Here is an 18,077-nt window from a genome sequence, read left to right on the forward strand (position 1 = left end):
ACTTAAATAACCAGGGTAGGATACTGTACTCCCCACAAACGTTTCCCCAAAGCAAGTCCCCTGGAACTACTTCAGGCTTTCTCTGAATCCCAAGGTGACCCAGAGCTCCCCTGAGCAGCCTGGGTGACGATCCTGTAATGGACTTCCAGGGATGTGGCTATGATGACACACCAATGACATTCATTACCAAAGGTCAATTTGACCTCTTCATCTCCCATCCCCTCCCAAGGATGTGGCAAAAGTTTAAAATTTTGCTAAATATCTACTACCTGTTTGAATAATTTATAGAACTTTAGATTAGGCATTATAACCAGATGATTATCCACTACATTGCATCTGGGGATCCCTGCAGTCAGTGAACAAGGAAGAAATGTACAACTTTACTACAGAGAATACATGTGTGTTTGTTAATGTGATACGATATCAAAAACATCATGCAAACATGGTATTTATTTGTGATGACTTTTTAAAACTGTGGTATTTGGTCTAGAGCATTAGATAACTGAAGTATACATTTCACTTCTGTGTTGCTTATTTGTAGAACAGTACCTGCCTTAATATCACACAAATGTAAATCACTGAAATCGAAGTTGCTATAACATTTTCTACTACAACACCAGCAGCTGTAAAATGAGTATGACTGTTTTTAAAACCTCTCAGATGTCAATAAAATGCCCTTGATTGCCCATCCATTATTGTCAGACTATATAACGTGACTCAAACTATCATTGTGCTTTTTCCAACAATAACATTGAGGAAATGAGGTACTGTGTACAAACACACTTTACATCAGAAAATTGCATTTAGTTTCCCTTTCTGAAATGTCAACCTTCATGTTTCCCATTAAAAATATGAGAAAAGACAGGCTAAAAGGGGCAAACAAACAAGATTATTGCAAAAAAAAGAAGGCTGGCATTTTTGAAGTTACTTTTACATGTGACAATATGTAATAAGGCAAAGAGCAAAATTTAAAAACTATATACAAGTGTGGATGGCTTTATGTCTTATGTACAGTCTTCCCACAGGATTCACTGGTTTTCAAAGTGTGTAAGGCACACACAAAAAGTGAATCTTGCTTTTTTTCTTGTTCACTGAAGCTATCACTCCTCATCTATCAGGTCTCCAAGAGAAATTTTAAAAGTGGGGGTACTCTCTCACGCCCAAAGCCTACTTAATTAGCATTTGAATGTCCAAAGGATTGTTCGAAGCTACAATTAAGGGAACAGTGCATAAAGGAAGAAACTGAAGACCACATTCAACACCTGGGAATCTTATACTGACAGAGATTTCTTTAAAAAGTGATTTAAAAAATGTAAAACGGTGTTAGCCTCTACTAAATGTATTGTCCAAAAGTGCAGCTGAATTCCAACATGTACCATCATGCTTTCAATTCTCCATCACTTTAGGAAAAGCTCAGTTCCTTTTTTTATTTTGTGACTCTCCTTAGTTACATTTTCAAGGGGTGGCTGAAGTGTGTACACTTATCCCAGACTACTGGCCGACAAAGGCCGAGTATTTGCTGACTATTGTTGTGCATCTTTGAAAGAAGATGAAATCCAAGAGACCTGCCAGGTCAACCCCAGTGCTACTGTGCTGAGATGAGCTGTTTGCTTAGGAGAAAGTCACCGGGAGCTGTGATTTGCCCCATAAAAGGGCAACCCCCAGAGTAGTTTGTTTTGAAGTATAAAATCTCACAGGACTTTTAGCCCAGGCACAGCTCTTTTCTGAACAAGCCTTTCTTAGTCCTGTTCTCCCTCCTACTTAGACTGTGAACCCAGGGTGGGACCTGATTGTCTTGTAGCGATGGGAAACAGTATGGCCCAGTGGCTAGAGCATGGGCCTGAGAGTCTGAAGGTCCTGGGTTCTAATCCTCATTCTGCCACTTATCTTCTATGTGACCTTGGGCAAGTCACTTAACTTCTCTGTGCCTCAATTATCTGATCTGTAAAGTGGAGTATCCCCCACAGGGTTGCAACTGGAGAGTTTCTGGTACTCTACCAGTCTTGACCATGAGAGGGAGAGTCAAGCAGAGGTGCATGCATTCCATTCCTAGCTTGGGAAGTGGCTAGCAAGTAGAAGGCAATCTGCTACAAGTCAGAACTCACCTGGGCAGCAGCAGCATGGGAGAGAATCAAAGGGTGAAGATTTAGGTTTATTGCATGGAAGGTGGCAATGGTAAACCACTTGCATATTTTTAACCAAGAAAACTCTGTGGACACACTACCAGAATGATTGCAGATGGAAGTGGGGCATTCTGGGAGAGATGTGTCAATGGAGTCCCTATGAGTCGAAGACGACTCAACGGCATAAGACAAGACAAAATGGAGTACAAAATTGTGAGTCCCATGTGGGACGTGGACTGCGTCCAGCCTGATTAGCTCATATCTACCCCAGGGCACGTAGTAAGGGCTTAATAGATACTTATCATCATTATGATGATGATGATGATTCACTAGAGCAGTCCACTAGATTTGGATTACATCTGTCCTAACACTGTAGAAACACCCTCTTTTTGTTTCAGGACATAAAGAATCCCATGGTGTTTTATTTTCCCTTATTTAAGAAAAGCAACTTAAATTTTCATTTATCAATGAGTTCCAGTGGAATAAAAAGAGATCTCAGTTCCCAACCCTGTCTCTCAATTCAAGTTTGGGGCCCTTGGCCCTGCGCTGTCCAGTGTCATTGGTGCTGAAACTCTTTGGGGTAGTAATTCTACTAATATTTCTGATAGTCAATAAACAGAGTTAACAACTGGCAATCTGAAATTATCAGGCCCAGTCCTAATTGACAAGTAATTTTTTTCATATTTGTTAGAGGCAGGAAATGTTGACCCCCATTTTTGATTCAGCGTTAAAGGTGTCATAAGGCATTGTTTAACACAACTCAGGGCAGCAAAAAAAGGAATAAAGAAAAAAGAATTCCTCCTCTTTCTTCCACAGTCTCAGATTCCAGTAAAATGAGTTCTTTTCATCCCACTCTACAAGAGGTCCCGAGATGCACAGGAAAAAGTGGGTACAGTAAAGTCACATAGCTTGTATTTTGGATAATCAAAAAGAATTTTGGGTATCTGATATTCAGATTTACAAAATTTTACCCTATTTATTGAGCACTCTCCAAACACATTAAATGCAATGAACAAGGAAGTAGTTTTGGAAGCCTTCATGAGATATTTATAGCTTAGGTAATTTGAGTTGAAAATAAAGATTTCCTCCAAATGCTTGGAGAAAGTTTCTTTAGCAGTAGACTGGTGGCAGGAATATGTTTATTATTTATGATTCACATTTCACACAGGATTAAACGGTGATATCCTTTTTCTTATAGATTTCGTTTATGGATACTATAGACAGCAGCGGAAATTGATCGAAGAGATCGACTGGTCCTATGCCGGTAAATAATATCTGAGTGGTCTTATATTGGTCCTTCCTATATAGGTTTCTGATACAAAGAATGTGCTATTTCAGTATTGGAACTAGAGAAAGCAGATGATGAAGGTATCAGTACAGGAAGAAGAAACACTTCAAATATAAAATGGAATTTTGGAATTTTTTCTAAGCAAATAGAATGAAACAGTGGGCATATTTCTCTCCTTTTGTACTCAACTTTTGAAAAGAAAATGCTGAACAGGATCAAGACTTTTCAATAAGTATACATCTATTTTTTTAAATTCTACATAGTTGTAGTTTACATGGTGCTTTTGATGTGTGGTTTAATGTTTAATATATGAGTATCATTCCTTACCTTACTTATTTCTTGCCCTCTGAAATTTGGCATATCACTGTAAGATTGTTGTGGGCGGAGAATGTGTGTTTATTGTTCTATTGTACTCTCCCAAGCATTTAGAGCACAGTGCTCTGCATGCAGTAAGTACTCGATAAATACAATTGAATGAACGAAGGTGAAGCAAACTAGTTTCACTGGTCCCAATTCTGTCTTTACTTTGTGTACATTAACTTGGAAACTGACATCCCAGGCACAACGAGAATGGTATTTTTTAAAGCTTTTACTATGTGCTGGAATAGATGCAAGATAATTGGATTGGACACAGTCTTTTCCCTCATGGGACACATAGTGTAAGAAGAGGGGGAGTACAGGAATTTAATTCCCATTCTACAAATAGGGAACCTGAGAAATAAAGAATTAAGTGACTTGCTCAAGGTCCTACAGAAGGCAAGTGGCAGAACTGGAACTAGAACCCAGGTCTTCTGGATCCCAGATCCATGTTCTCTCTACTAGGCCATGCTATTTCTTTTAACTGGCAGCCAATGTTTCATCCATTCGTGGCCTCTCAATTCCAGAGAATCTCAAACCTAGGTTGATTCTTCAATGTGGTGACTCACTAGGGTCTACTCCTAAGATAACATAAACTGTCAATTAAAGTATGAGCAACATTTCTTGGAAAGAGCATTGCATTTGACTATGTTTTCTCTTCTGTTATTTACACACCGACACCATCCATCAGGGCAGTAGTAAAGAAACGATTACCCCCATGCCAGTGTATGTCTCGGGTTTTAATAGATTTCTGAGGAAAGTGAATCATTCACTGACAGAAAACTGTCTAAAGTGCCTTTTTGTTCCCAAGTTATTCTTCCTAAAAATAATTCCTTGAGAATCTCAACCCTTATCACTTATGTATTTTCAACATAAAGGACACCAGTATTTGGTTTCTTCTGAAATGCATAACTGTCCTGGGGTTAAAGAACATTTGATGATATTTTGATCATCAAACATGTAGAGGGCTTGGGATTAGAACCCAGATCCTCTGACTCCTAGGCCCATGCTCTATCCAATGTCTATCCAAAGATCACTCTCTTCACAAAACCATATTAAAATCACATCTCTTAAAAGAGGACTAAGCTCTCATTTCCCCTTCTCCCACTCCCATCCTTACACTTGGATTTGCACGATTTATTAGCCTCACCCTCAGCCCCACAGAACTTGTGTACATAGCCAGTACTTACTCATTTCTGTTAGTCTCCCCTTCTAGACTGTAAGCTCCTTGTGGGCAGGTAATATGTCTGTCAACTCTATTATATTGTATTCTCCCAGGGGCCTAGTACAGTGTTATATACTCAGTAAGCACTCAATAAATATGATTCATTGATAATGAAATTGATAAAAATATGGAAAACAAAACAGCATATAGAGCTAAATTATTCCATGATACAAGGCCAGGGTTTGGCACTCTTTAGGTTTTGAGCCCACATTGAATGGTTTCAGGAAATCATTTAACAATCCCTGAGGAATGGTAACCCTCATAAAATCCTCCTTACCTCTGGCTTTCTCAGCCAGCCTCTTTCTTTATCCCCTCGGAATCTGAAAGGCTTCTTGAGCTGTTGTGTTCTGGATCAAGTTGCCCCATTATTCTAAGCAATGTCTTTCCACTTAAAATGTTCAACCTCCTCAGAAAAGAGGATAACAAAGCTTGTTAACTTATCCTGATTAGAAAGGGTTTCCCCTCTTGGGAGACACAGGGAGGTTGAGTGTTGTTAGAGAGGATTACAGTGTCTTATCTCCCTCTAATCCACATATAATTTTTATGCCTTTACCAACCCCACAAAGCCTTCAGAGCCTTACCACTATACTAAGGGCCATTCAGTTCCTTAGTAATACAGTCCTGGGGTTTCGAGGAGGAAAAAATCTGTGGTAGCAAAATACCTCAGAGTTTCCAGTTTGTTTGTGTTCCTTTATGTTACTCTTCCCTGCCCCAGAGCTAAAACTCTGGCTCCAGATGAACAGGACTTTGTAAGCTGGTGATCAGGGCACAGACCTGGGGGTCAGAAGGATCTGGGTCCAAATCTCACACTGCCAATTGTCTGCTTGTGTGACCTTGTACAAGTCCCTTCACTTCTCTGTGCCTCAGTTAACTCACCTGTAAAATGGGGATTGAGACTGTGAGCCCCATGTGGCACATGGACTGCGTCCAACCTGATTAGCTTGTATCTACCTTAGCAATTAGTACAGTACCTGGCAAACACCTTAAAAAGAAAGCTAACAATGTGTTTAGCCTGTAAATGAGATACTAACTACTGCACTTCGCAATACCCTTCCCATAACCTCTGGGTACTTAGGCAGCAGTGATCTCCCTCATCAGCTCTCATCTGTCAGATGGAAAGCATCAATATGAACATCTTGGCTATTCTCTTATAGTACACTAAGCTCTACAGGTTCACTAAACAGCTCTAATTTTCCATCAGAGTTGGTTAGAATCAAAGATGAGGCAGTGGAAAGAGCATGGGTCAGGGAATCAGAAAGCCTGGGTTCTAATCCCAGCTCTGCCACTCTCTGCTGTATAACCTTGGGTAAGTCACGTAACTTCTGTGCCTCAGTTACCTTATCTGTAAAATGGGGATTGAGACTGTGAACTTCATGTGGGACATGGACCGGGCCCAACCTGATTAACTTGTATCTAACCCAGGACTTAGTACAGTGCCTGGTGCATAGTAAACACTTAACAAATTCCATTTAAGAAAAAAGAGCATAGGGGCATATACAGTCCTCTAAAGTACTAATAGCATAGAGAAGAGGCTAGTGTGGGACCCACAGTCCCATCTACTTTGTACACACCTAAAAGCTTGTCCTTGTTGTTACCTTGAAATTATTCCCTATGAAGATTGTGCTCAAAAAGAGTCACTAGATTCTTGATAGCAGTATATCATACTAGTCTATCCTCAGCAAAAAGCTCTGATTTTTCAGCTGGGATACAGCATTTTCTGAACAGTTGCTTTATTCTGCCCTTACAATGTTACCCCTGTCCTTAGTATTGGTTTCCCAATTTAAGCACACCATAGAGCAGCTGTTTGGGTATACTGCTGTCCTTCATTATCACTAATTCTGCACTTGGCTCTTTACCACTTAATCACATTGATATTCACCCCTCCCTCAGCCCCACAGGATTTATGAACATATCCATCTGTAATTTAGTGTAATATCTTTCTTCCCTTATAGTCTGCAAGCTCCTTTTGGGCAGGGATAGCATCTAGTAACTAATAAAAATAATGATAATTATTATGGTACTTGTTAAGCACTTTGTGCCAAGCTCTATTCTCAGAGCTGGGGTAGATAAAAGTTAATCAAGTTGGACTGAGTCCCTGGCTCTCCAGGTAATCAAACTCTTAATCCCCTTTTTACAGAGGAGGTAACTGAGGCATACAGAACTGAAGTGACTTACCCAAGGTCATACGGCAGACATGTGGAGGGCTTGGGATTAGAACCCAGAGCCTCTGACTCCTAAGCCCATGCTCTACCCAATGTCACTCTGCTAGGACAGTGCTTTGCTTACGGTAAGCACTCAATAATGCATAGTTGAAGCTGCTAGACTGCTCTTTTGAGCAAATCATCCCCCCTCAACTCCATGAGTTCGAATCTCCTCCCCCCTCTAGACTGTGAGCTCACTGTGGGTGGGGAATGGGTCTGTTTGCTGTTGTAGTATACTCTCCCAAGTGCTTAGTACAGTGCTTTGCACACAGTAAGCGCTCAATAAATGCTACTGAATGAATGAATAAATACCAATGATAGTGTGTAAACTCCTTGAGGGTTAGGATCGAGTCTAGCTACTTTACTGTATTATCCCCAGCTCTTGGTGCTCTGTGCACAGTAAGCACTGAACAGATACCTTGATAAAGATGGTCTGCTCTTGAAAAATATAGGATAGTTTACTGATCTAAGCTAATTCCCCAAACCTGGGCACCTGTTATTCTTCTGCAGGCCCTAAGCTTCTTTTTCACTCAGCTTCCGGTCACCCTTCATTCACACCTTTCCCCAAAACTGAAAAGAAGAAAGGCAAGAACACAGCTCCAATTGCAGTACCTTGATTACGATTCCCAAACGAAATGCCAACCAAGTGGGATGAGCCTAGTCAAACAGACCAAGGCTGTAGCTATTTTCAGTGATTTTTCTACACTATCAGGTTTCAGAGGATGTGACAGGTCTCTCTGCCACTGAGGAAAATGTGAAAATCTCCAGAGCACAGTGCTGCAGGCATATATTTAGTGTGCAGCATAAAGTGGAAGCTGTAGATCTTGCAGAAGATGGTCACCATTCCTTTGCAAGAAGGTGCTTAGCTCTATTTCTATCTTCTATAACCATCAACAGTCATCTATGTTTATCTCATTTTTTCTGCCCACTTTCGCTCTGTTGTCCCCTCCTACTGGTTCTGTCCTTGGCTTTTGAGCTCTCTTTTGTTTCTTACTCCCCCTCTCTTGAAATTCCCTCTTTAGCTCTTTTGTCACAAAGCAGTAACTGCCATGCATTTGCGGGGACAAAGTCTGAGGGAAGAAGTAACAACAGCCTGATGGTGACCTGTGGGTGTCGGCCAGTTGGAGCCCAGCAGTGCATTGGTGGAATTAGAGAAGGGGTGCAGGGGCTCAGGTGCTGATGGAAATAAAGTGAGGGCTCTCCCTGCTACAGAGAAAGAGTGGGAGAAAGAGGGGATCTGATCCAAATCATATGTGCATGGGTTACAGGTATCACTAGCATTTCTAGACGGATACAGCATCTTCTCTCTTGTTCTATTGTTCAATTAATCATATTTCAATTAATCATGTTTATCAAGTGCTTACTAGAGCACTGTACTAAGTGCTTAGGGAGTACAGTGCAACAGAGTTGGTAGACCTGTTCCCTGCCCATATTGAGCTTATAGTCTAGAGGACTACAATCTGTGGAAACAGACCTTTCTGCTCCAGTAATACAGTCTTTTTCTCTAGGGTATTTAAGCACTTGGTATGTGCCGGGCACTGTACAAAGTGCTTTTTCTTCCTCATTCAAGTTTCTACTGAAGTTTCAATGAATTTGTTTCATCTTTGAGCTCAGTAGCATATGACTGGATACATTGATTACACAAATGTAGAAATAATAATAATAATTATGGTATTGTTTAAGCTCTTACTATGTGCTAGGCAGTGTACTAAGCGCTGGGGTAGATACAAACAAACTGGGGTGGATACAGTCCCTGTCCCACATAGGGCTCACTATTTTAATACCCATTTTACAGATGAGGTAACTGAGGCACAGAGAAGTGAAGTGCCTTGGCCGAGGTCACAAGGCAGATGAGTGGCAGAACTGGAATTAGACCACAGGCCTGCTAACTCTCCAGGCCCGTGCTCTATCCACTAGACCAGGCTACTTCTCAGCAGCAGTAAAGAAATGAGCTTTTCCAGATTGGTTATACTGGGAAAGAAGTGTATTTAAATTTAAGATGGGTGCTGCTATATAATCAGCCGGGTGTGGCAGGGGCAGGGGGGGGTGAGGGTGGAGGAGTGGAATTCTAAGTTAATAAAACTCGCTAGCCAAGAAATGCATTCTTTTATTTTTATTTTTTACTTTTTGGCCCCTGATTTTGCCCAAATTACCCTTGTGATTTGGGCAGAATGGGCTTGACCTAGAGGTGAAGTTCATGTTGGACTCCGAGTTAGAATCCCGGGAATCTTGGAGTCTGCTCTGGTGCCCAAGTTAACTAGTGCATGAGTTAATTTAGTGGCAAAGTTTGCAAGGGAGCAAAGGGAGGAAGAACTGAGAACCACCAGGCTCCAAAACAGTGGAAGATGAAGTGTCAGTAAGTTCCCAGCCAGTGTGGGGGGTTTTCTGGGTGGTGGGCTATAAGCCCCGCAAATGTATTCCGGGCACACTGATCCCTGCTGTTCAAATCTGAGACAGTCTATTCTAGTAAATATTCCCAGGCTCCCAAAGAGGTGCAACCAAGGCTGTTGATGACAATGATGAAGATGGGAGTGTCCAGTCAGTTACATTCCATTCCCACTGGCTCGTTGCCCCCAGTCCAGAATTTTGGATTAAGATGGAGGAGTAGGGTGAAGCGCTCTGGGTTGTTAAGGGGAAGAATAGAGAGGAGGCAGGGTGATTTTATTGGAGTCCTGATTCTGAAGCTGAGAAATGTTGATCTGGAAAAATGGTCAGTACAGTCGATCCAACTCAGGGCAATGTTATAGGGAATAAATTACGAAGACCCTAGAAGTTCCCATGCAGCGGCTTGAGGACTTTCCATCTGTGTCCCTGTGGACCACACACAGCATTAAATGCCTGGACTACAAACAATGGGATCTTGAAAGCTAGCTGGTATTGAAGCAGTGTTTTTCAGAAGACAGTTTCTGGGTGAGACATGGGAGGTGAATCATGGGAGGTGAATGCATCCCAGCAGTTAGTGAACTGAGATGGGTGAGGAGGGGGGAAAAGGATCACAGAAAAGGGGGCAGAGAAAAAAACCTTTAAAGATAGAGCAATGCACTGTGTCCAACAGCTTGACATACATGTAGAAATCTAGCAGCCTAGCATGTAGTGGTAGCTAGTGGGTGAGGTGGCTGATCATGATCAAACCCATTTTAAGACTGCCAGGCCAGGGAGCACAATTGAAAAGATCACCGAGTGCAACAATCCACAATAGCCAACCAAAGGGCAGTTCTTACCTCACAATTAAGAATTGCTTAAACACATTTTATTCCAATCAAAGTTATTGCCTCAGCCCTTTAACTTACAGAGAGCTCTACGATCAGTAAATGAAGCTTACCCTTTGTTTTGCTCAGTGGCATAATTATGACAATTCTTCTTTAATCAGTTTATCTGGGAGTGCACCTACTCTCTCATATTAAAGGACTGGCTTTTTTTTTTGTGACAACGCTTTTGTTTTCCTCAGTTTGCAAAATGACCAGTGAGTGTAGCTTAATTGAAGAGAAACAAAAAGTCAAAGATGCAGATCGGCTTTGTTGAATCACATATGGCCCTCCCTAAGATGCTGTAGCATACAGTTAGCAATCAGCCAGTGGTATGCCATTGGTTTTGTCCAATAAGCAAATGTTAACTATCAATAATCCAAATTCATTCATTCATTCAATCCTATTTATTGAGTGGTTACTGTGTACAGAACACTGTACTAAGCACTTGGGAAGTACAAGTTGGCAACATATAGAGACAATCCCTACCCAGCAGCGGGCTCACAGTCTAGAAGGACTGTGCCTCACAAACTTATCAATGGCCCGGAAACCCTTAACACTAAACTTATCCTAATCCTAACTTCAGGTCTTGCCCTAGCCTTTATCCTAAAATTCAAATGAATGACACTTTTTGATAGGTGACTTTTATTATGCATTTACCCTTGATTTTGGATTTCCCTTTTACTGCAAAATATTGATAGAAAGGGAAAGCCACAGGAATTGAGGATTGATCCATGCTTGATCCTAATATTGTTAGTCTTCAGATGGACAAACCCATATCACTCTCCAGCCTCCTACTGTTTAATGTTGACAATTGTAGAGAACTGTGGGCCAAACATTGCAGCTACTGTGCAGTCCAAGACCTTGTGACTTCCTGGAATTGGTATATGGAGAAGGGAAAAGGTTAAAACAAATGTTCAACCTCCCAACATCACTTTCAATGCACTTACTAGATTACTGGCACTTCTGAGACTCTCACATGGGCACAAAATGAAAGCTTTCATTGTGCTTTACAAACACCAGTGAAAATGAAGGCACTTCATTTGGTTCCAGGTTACTTCGTCAAAGTCCAAAGCAATGGGGACATATTTTTCGATGACATCTAAAGCCTGGAAGAGATGTGAGATTCATGTGTGTCCAACCAAAGGGATTTGAAAGTGGTTAGATATTCCAAAGATTGAAAACTAGAGTTCATTTTAATGTACTTCAGGAAGACTGGATTCTGCGCTTTTGAAGCTAAAGGTGTTTATATCCATTTCTAACTACACTAAATACATGCTGTGGTATAGATGTTATGTAATAGAATTATTCAATGAAATCCCCTGGATGCAAAACACCATATTAAGTGCTTGGGGGAAAGTACAACAGAAGGAAGTGTTGTGTTCCCTGCTCACAATGAGTTTATACTTTAATGGGAGAGACAGGCATAAAATATTTACCAATCGAGTAATCAGAATAAATTAACTGTACTATTCTTTGAAAGTATATATCAGTTAATGGTATTTATTGAGCACTTACTGTATGCAGAATATTGTACTAAGCACTTGGGAAAATCAATACATGATCCTCATTCAAAAGGAGCTTACAGTCTATAGGATGCAAATGGGATTATATATACACAAGTGCAGAGGAAAGGAAAAAGTAAATGCATGAATATGCAATGTGGTTACAGGGCTGATGTGGTTTGGGAGATGAGAATTAATCAGAGGAGACTTGTTGGAAAAAGTAGGATTTTAGGAGGTCTTTGAACATGAGGAAAGGTGTAGGTTGGATTTGTTTATGCTTATATCTGTAAATTTATTTATTTTTATTGATATCTGTCTCCCTGCCTCAAGACTGTGAGCTCATTGTGGGCAGTGAATGTCACTGTTTATTGTTGTATTGCACTTTCCCTAGTGCTTAGTACAGGGCTCTACACACAGTAAGTCTTAATAAATATGACAATGAATAAATGAATTTTGTTGGGGAAGGGAGTTCCAGGCTGGGGAAGCTGGATGAGCAAGAGGCCAGAGGCAGAAAGACAAGAGTGAATCCTTTTATTTTTTTAAAGAAACATGAGAACTGTAATCATCTGAAAGAAAAATGGCTGTAACCTCCAAGAAGAATTACTGAACTATTAGCAGGTCATTGGAACCTGCTTAGTACTATTTTAAGTACTACAAATCTTGCTGTAATCTGACCTTATAAACCAAGAATATTTATAAGACATTTCCCATTTATCTTTATTCAGGAGGAGGCAGGAAAACACAATTTTCAGTGATGAGAGAGAGTCACAATTGGTGGCTGTGAAAACTAGCTAATAGACAACTGAATTAAGAATCCTGGCATCTGGATGAGCAGGTTAATAAGTCTCTCTAGACTACAATTTCTCACTTGGAGAAAGAGCTGTCTGTAGTTGCTTGCTGTTCAGGGAAGCCGTGAAGAAAAATGAAGTAATAAAATAGGTGAAAGTGCTTTGAGATTTCAGGAAACGCAACATCATCCAATTCTAATCATTCAATTGTTCATTGTTAACTTTTAATAATGAATATAACTATATATCTGATTGTTCATTATTGCCTATTATTACCTATAATATGGTAATAATAGGCAATAATGAACAAATATATATGCAAATATATATATGTATATATATGCGTGTGTGCGTGTGTGTGTGTGTGTGTAGTAAACACTGTTCTAAGTACTGGGGTAAATACAAGTTAAGCAGGTAAGACCCAGTCCCTATTGCGGGTTTCACAGTTTTAAGTAGGATGTAGAACAGGTTTTGAATCCCCATTTTACAGAGGCACAGAGAAATTAAGTGACTTCCCGAAGGTCACACAGCAGACAACTGGCAGAACTGGGATTAGAACTCAGGTTCCCTGATGCTCAGATCCATGCTCTTTCTACTAGGCTATGCTACTTCCTGACTCAATACAATACATCAATACAATGTTCAATTGTATTTGATTATTTTACTCTGATTTATAGTGCTATTTCATCATGGTAAATTTGTTGAATTCCTATATGATCCTGCATTTTCTTGCAACTCCTCCATTTACATATGTTTTATGTTTGTCTCCCTGTTGGGTTGTGAGCTGTTCGTTGGTAGGAAATGTGTCTTTTGCTCCTATTTTAATTTCATAAGCATTTAGGACAGTTCATTACATTCAATAAGCACTCAATTAATATCACTACTACTACTTGGACCCAGATGACTAAACTAGTGTTACCCACTTTTTAAAACCTGCAGAAATCCATTCTATAACTTAAAGATTGGTCAGCACCTCCCCCTTTCAAATGGAGATGGATTGAAGATTTTAGGATGGTGCCAAATTCCCAAGACATCTGGCCCACCATCCCCCCAGCCTCGGTTACAATTTAACCAGTTAAAATGAATCTCGACCCAAACTGGGGAGAAATGTAAAATGTTCAAGTTATTCATCATTATCTTGTCAAGAATATAATCTATCTTGTCAAGAATATAATCTCATTGAATAAAAAAAACTTTCGAAACCCTCACAATACCAGAAAAGAATAATAACTTACTGCCCTAAAATGTCTCAGCACCCTCACAATAGTGAGCATTTTACTAACAATTGTGACATTTCTGAAAGAGCTGTTTTGACTTCACTGAGAAGAAAAACAATGTAGTCTTCCCACTGAGATGAAACTATGCTCTGTGAATGTAAAGCTATGTTGCTAAACTGAAGATTAAGATTTTTTTTAGCCAATTTAATTTTTTTTTGTTTGATCGTTTCTTGGCTCTTATATAATTGGGCTAGTTAAAAATAAAGATAATTCACTTTTAACCTATTTCACCAAACAACCTGTCACCACTGTTGGAGACAAGAAGATGGGTTGGAAGGGCTTGCCTGTAGTCTTATGTTTAGAAATACTTCAGATTTAACTGATGTTACAAAATTAATTTTAAAGGGCCACAGAGATACCTCTCAGAGTTAAAATTGATGGTCTCATTTTTGAACATTTCCATGCAGTTTCTTATGTCCATATCAGCCTGATTCTGATCCTGCTGTTACAGCCTATCAATCTCTTTCCTGAACAGAAGTCCACTGCTAGCAGTAGATTGTCTACAATCTGTGAATAGGCAGGGCTATATAACTTTATATCAAGAGCTTTAGTAGTATGAAGAGTACCAGCTTAATGAAACTATGGTTTGGACTCCTCTGACATTCTTAATTTTTAAAATATTGCTCCCTGTTACATTTTTTCTGCATGCATAGAAAGACTATATATGCAGTATTTTGAAAACTACTGTATATGTTAAAGCTTCTCTTCCAAAAAATGATAAATCAAGAAAAGCATTGAACATTTACTTGACTAAGCCACATTTAAAGTATATCGTAAAAATTTATGGTGTTTATGACCTCTTCTAAGAAGATGCTGGGCATATTGTTTTAAAAATAAATACTGAGCCAGGGGAATGACCACTTAATTATTTTACCAGAAAACTGTGTCTTTGGGTATTTGGAAGACACTGTTCAATTTTTTTGAGCTTTGCTCAAGGTAGCATTATGTGCATGACACATTTCACCTGCCTGTCTCCCCCGATTAGACTGTAAAATCTCCGAGGGCATTAATTATAAGTTGTCATTTTTCTACAAAAACATAAAATCCATGTTTCCCCACTCCTCAAGATCCTCCAGTGGTTGCCCATCCACCTTCCACATCAAACTTTAAAGCACTCAATCACCTAGCACCCTCCTACCTTATCTCTCTGCTTTCCTACTTCAAACACTTACTGTGTTCAGAGAATTCTACTAAGCACTTGGGAGAGTACAGTATAAGAGTATAACAGAGTTGGGAGACATATTCCCTACCCATAGCGAGTTTACAATCTACAGGAGCCTTCAATCCTCTAATGCCAATGTATTCATTGTACCTCGATCCCGTCTATCTCGCTGACAACCTCTTGCCCACGTCCTGCTTCTGGCCTGGAATTCCCTTCCACTTCATAGCTGACTGACTATCACTCTCCCCACTTTCAAAGCCTTTTTGAAGGCATGCCTCCTCCAAGAGGCCCTCCTTGACTAGTCCCTCTTTTCCTCTACCCCCAAATCCTTTTCTTGTTGCCCTTGGATTTGTACCCTTTATTCATCCCTCCCTCAGCACCACAGCAATATGTACATGTCCATAATTTGTTTATATTAATGTATGTCTCCACCACTAGAATGTAAGCTTATTGTGGGAATGTGTCTACAAACTTTCTCATATTGAATTGAACTCTCCCAAATGCTTTGTTCAGTACCACTCCATAAATGCAATTAATTGATTTATTGTCCATTAGCAACTAGTCCACTGCTGTTGCCCAAAGCAGGTACTAAATGAATGGTTTTACTATTACTATTGTTGTAACTGCTGGTTCTACCGTTTATTGGCGCATTTGACTAAAGCAATTTTGCAAATGAGTAAAAATAGAAAAGTCGCATTACATGGTGGATAGAGCTTGGGCCCAGAATTCAAGGGACCTGGGTTCCTAGCTCCACCACTTGCCTGCTGTGTGACCTTGGGTAAGTCACTTGATTTCTCTGGGTCTAAATTTCCTCATCTATAAAATGGGGTTAAATATCTGTTCTACCTTTATTTTAGACTGTGAGCCCCATGTGCAACAGGGATTATATCTGGTCATGTATTTACTCCAGCACTTACTAGAGTGCTTGGAACATGCAAATGTTAAGCAAATACCATAATTATTAATAGAGCCATTTTGTGTAGACTGGTGAAAGATCTCAAATACCTTTGATTAATGGAGCTGAAATAATACGGAGTAGTGCTCAAAACACAGGATAAAATTTCTGCCATGAGACTGACCTTTTCCTCCACCCACCTTGGACCCTGCTCCAAGTCATAGGTTCTGTCCCCTGAGCCATTCTTGGGAGAAGTAAAGGCTTTGCAGAAACTCCATTACTTCCTTGGAAAAAAAAATCCTCATTTATTGTTTCTATAGAAACCTGTTGGTTCTTTTATGACCAACTGTGGAAATGAAAATAATCTATTCAGGATTCATTTTTAAATTAGTGTTTCCTTCTAATTTTCCTCCAGGATCCAAGTGCTGCATCACCACCTTTACCTACCCCAATCATCTATTTCAACCACTAATTCTGTCTGGAAATTGTCACTTATGAGTCCAGGAATAAGCAGGTTGGGGCAGGAAATATTATTCTGGCCTTTGTTAGCTGACCTTGGGCCACTGTGACTCCCTTATTAATGACCCCTGGAAGAATTGCTCACTTTAGTCCAGAATTCCATAAAAGAAATATTTTCACATGATGACCCCAATATTTGGGATGTCTAAATAAGAATGTCCTATTAGTTATCCACACTACAGTGTTCTAATGGGAGGAACTGGAGCACAGTGAAATTAAATGTGTTTTCTGCTCCATTGAACACCTAGATAGTGTCTCCTAGATAGCTGAGGAGATGTGTACGGATTTCAATTTTGGCCTTGTCTTTCATCCGTTAGCTTTTACATCAAATGGGAGGCATCTTTTTTAAAAAAACTGGAAGAATCTTTACATTTTTTTAGCTGTTTTGTTCTATTAATATGCATAATTCAATCCCAACCATTCATTTATAATTTCACTGAGTAGGGAGGGCCAACTAATGAGTTACTAAATTTTAGAAAGCCAGGAATAAAATATTTGGGGTTCCCAATATCTATTAGTACTGTCATGATTATTATAATGATTATAATTAAGTGCTTAATATGTATTGAGCACTCTACTAAGCACTGAGGTAAACAAACGCTATAAATCAATCAATAAATTGTATTTATTGAGTGCTTACTGTGTGCAGAGCACTGTACTAAGCACTTGGGAAGTACAAGTTGGCAACATAAACTGGAACTCACAATCTAAGTAGGAAGAAGACCAGATATTGAATCCCTATTTTACAATTAAGGAAATTGAGGCACAGAGAAGTTAAGTGACTTGCCCGAGGTTGGACAGCAACCAAGTGACTGATCAGGATTAGAACTCAGGTCCCCTGATTCTCAGGCCTGTTTTCTTTTCACTAAGCCATGCTGCTTCTCATATTGCTCAATAAAATTCTTGTCATTATTGTATAAGGGGAACTTTGTGTGATTTCCACACAAGCTTACAACACGGATCAACCTACTCATAAACCTGATGTATTTACATGAGCAAAAATGATATTCTACAAGATTTCTACTTGTGTTGAATATAATGGTGGGCCAGATAGAATCAGCTGGGAAGCAGTATGCATCCCCCTTATCTGTCTTCTTCCCTCCCCTATGCTATAAAAAAAATCTGAGGAGCACTGAAAATGAACACATCCTAAAAATCTTCCACCAAGCCATCCTCCCCCAAAATTTCAAATGGCAAAGTGTCAACACCAGCGTTCCCCTGGAACCTGTGAGACGTGATTTTTTTCTTTTAATTTTATGGTCTGTAAGTGCTTACTATGTTCCAGGCACTGCACTAAGCACTGGGGTGGATACAAGCTAATCAGGTTGGAAACAGTCCATAACCCACATGAGGCTCACAGTCTTAATCCCCATTTTTTACAGATGAGGTAACTGAGGCATGGAAAAGTTAAATGACTTGCCTAAGGTCCCAGGTCTTTCTGACTCCCATGCCCATACTCTATCCACTAGACCACGCTGCTCTTCTATTGAGT

The 18,077-nt window shown here is 39.9% G+C and overlaps 1 protein-coding gene across 4 annotated transcripts in view; it reads left to right on the top strand.

Moving 5' to 3' along the window:
* The window catches only part of PTPRZ1 (protein tyrosine phosphatase receptor type Z1), a 160,571-nt gene that overhangs the window by 58,299 nt on the left and 84,195 nt on the right, over window positions 1-18,077 (top strand). For all 4 annotated transcript variants that reach the window (XM_038753284.1, XM_038753285.1, XM_038753286.1 and 1 more), the window contains exon 2: window positions 3,322-3,387. In XM_038753284.1, coding sequence (XP_038609212.1) covers window positions 3,322-3,387 — 66 coding nt within the window. The remainder of the gene's footprint in view (window positions 1-3,321; window positions 3,388-18,077) is intronic.

The sequence above is a fragment of the Tachyglossus aculeatus genome, chromosome 10 (genome assembly GCF_015852505.1).
Source record: "Tachyglossus aculeatus isolate mTacAcu1 chromosome 10, mTacAcu1.pri, whole genome shotgun sequence".
NCBI lineage: Eukaryota > Metazoa > Chordata > Mammalia > Monotremata > Tachyglossidae > Tachyglossus > Tachyglossus aculeatus.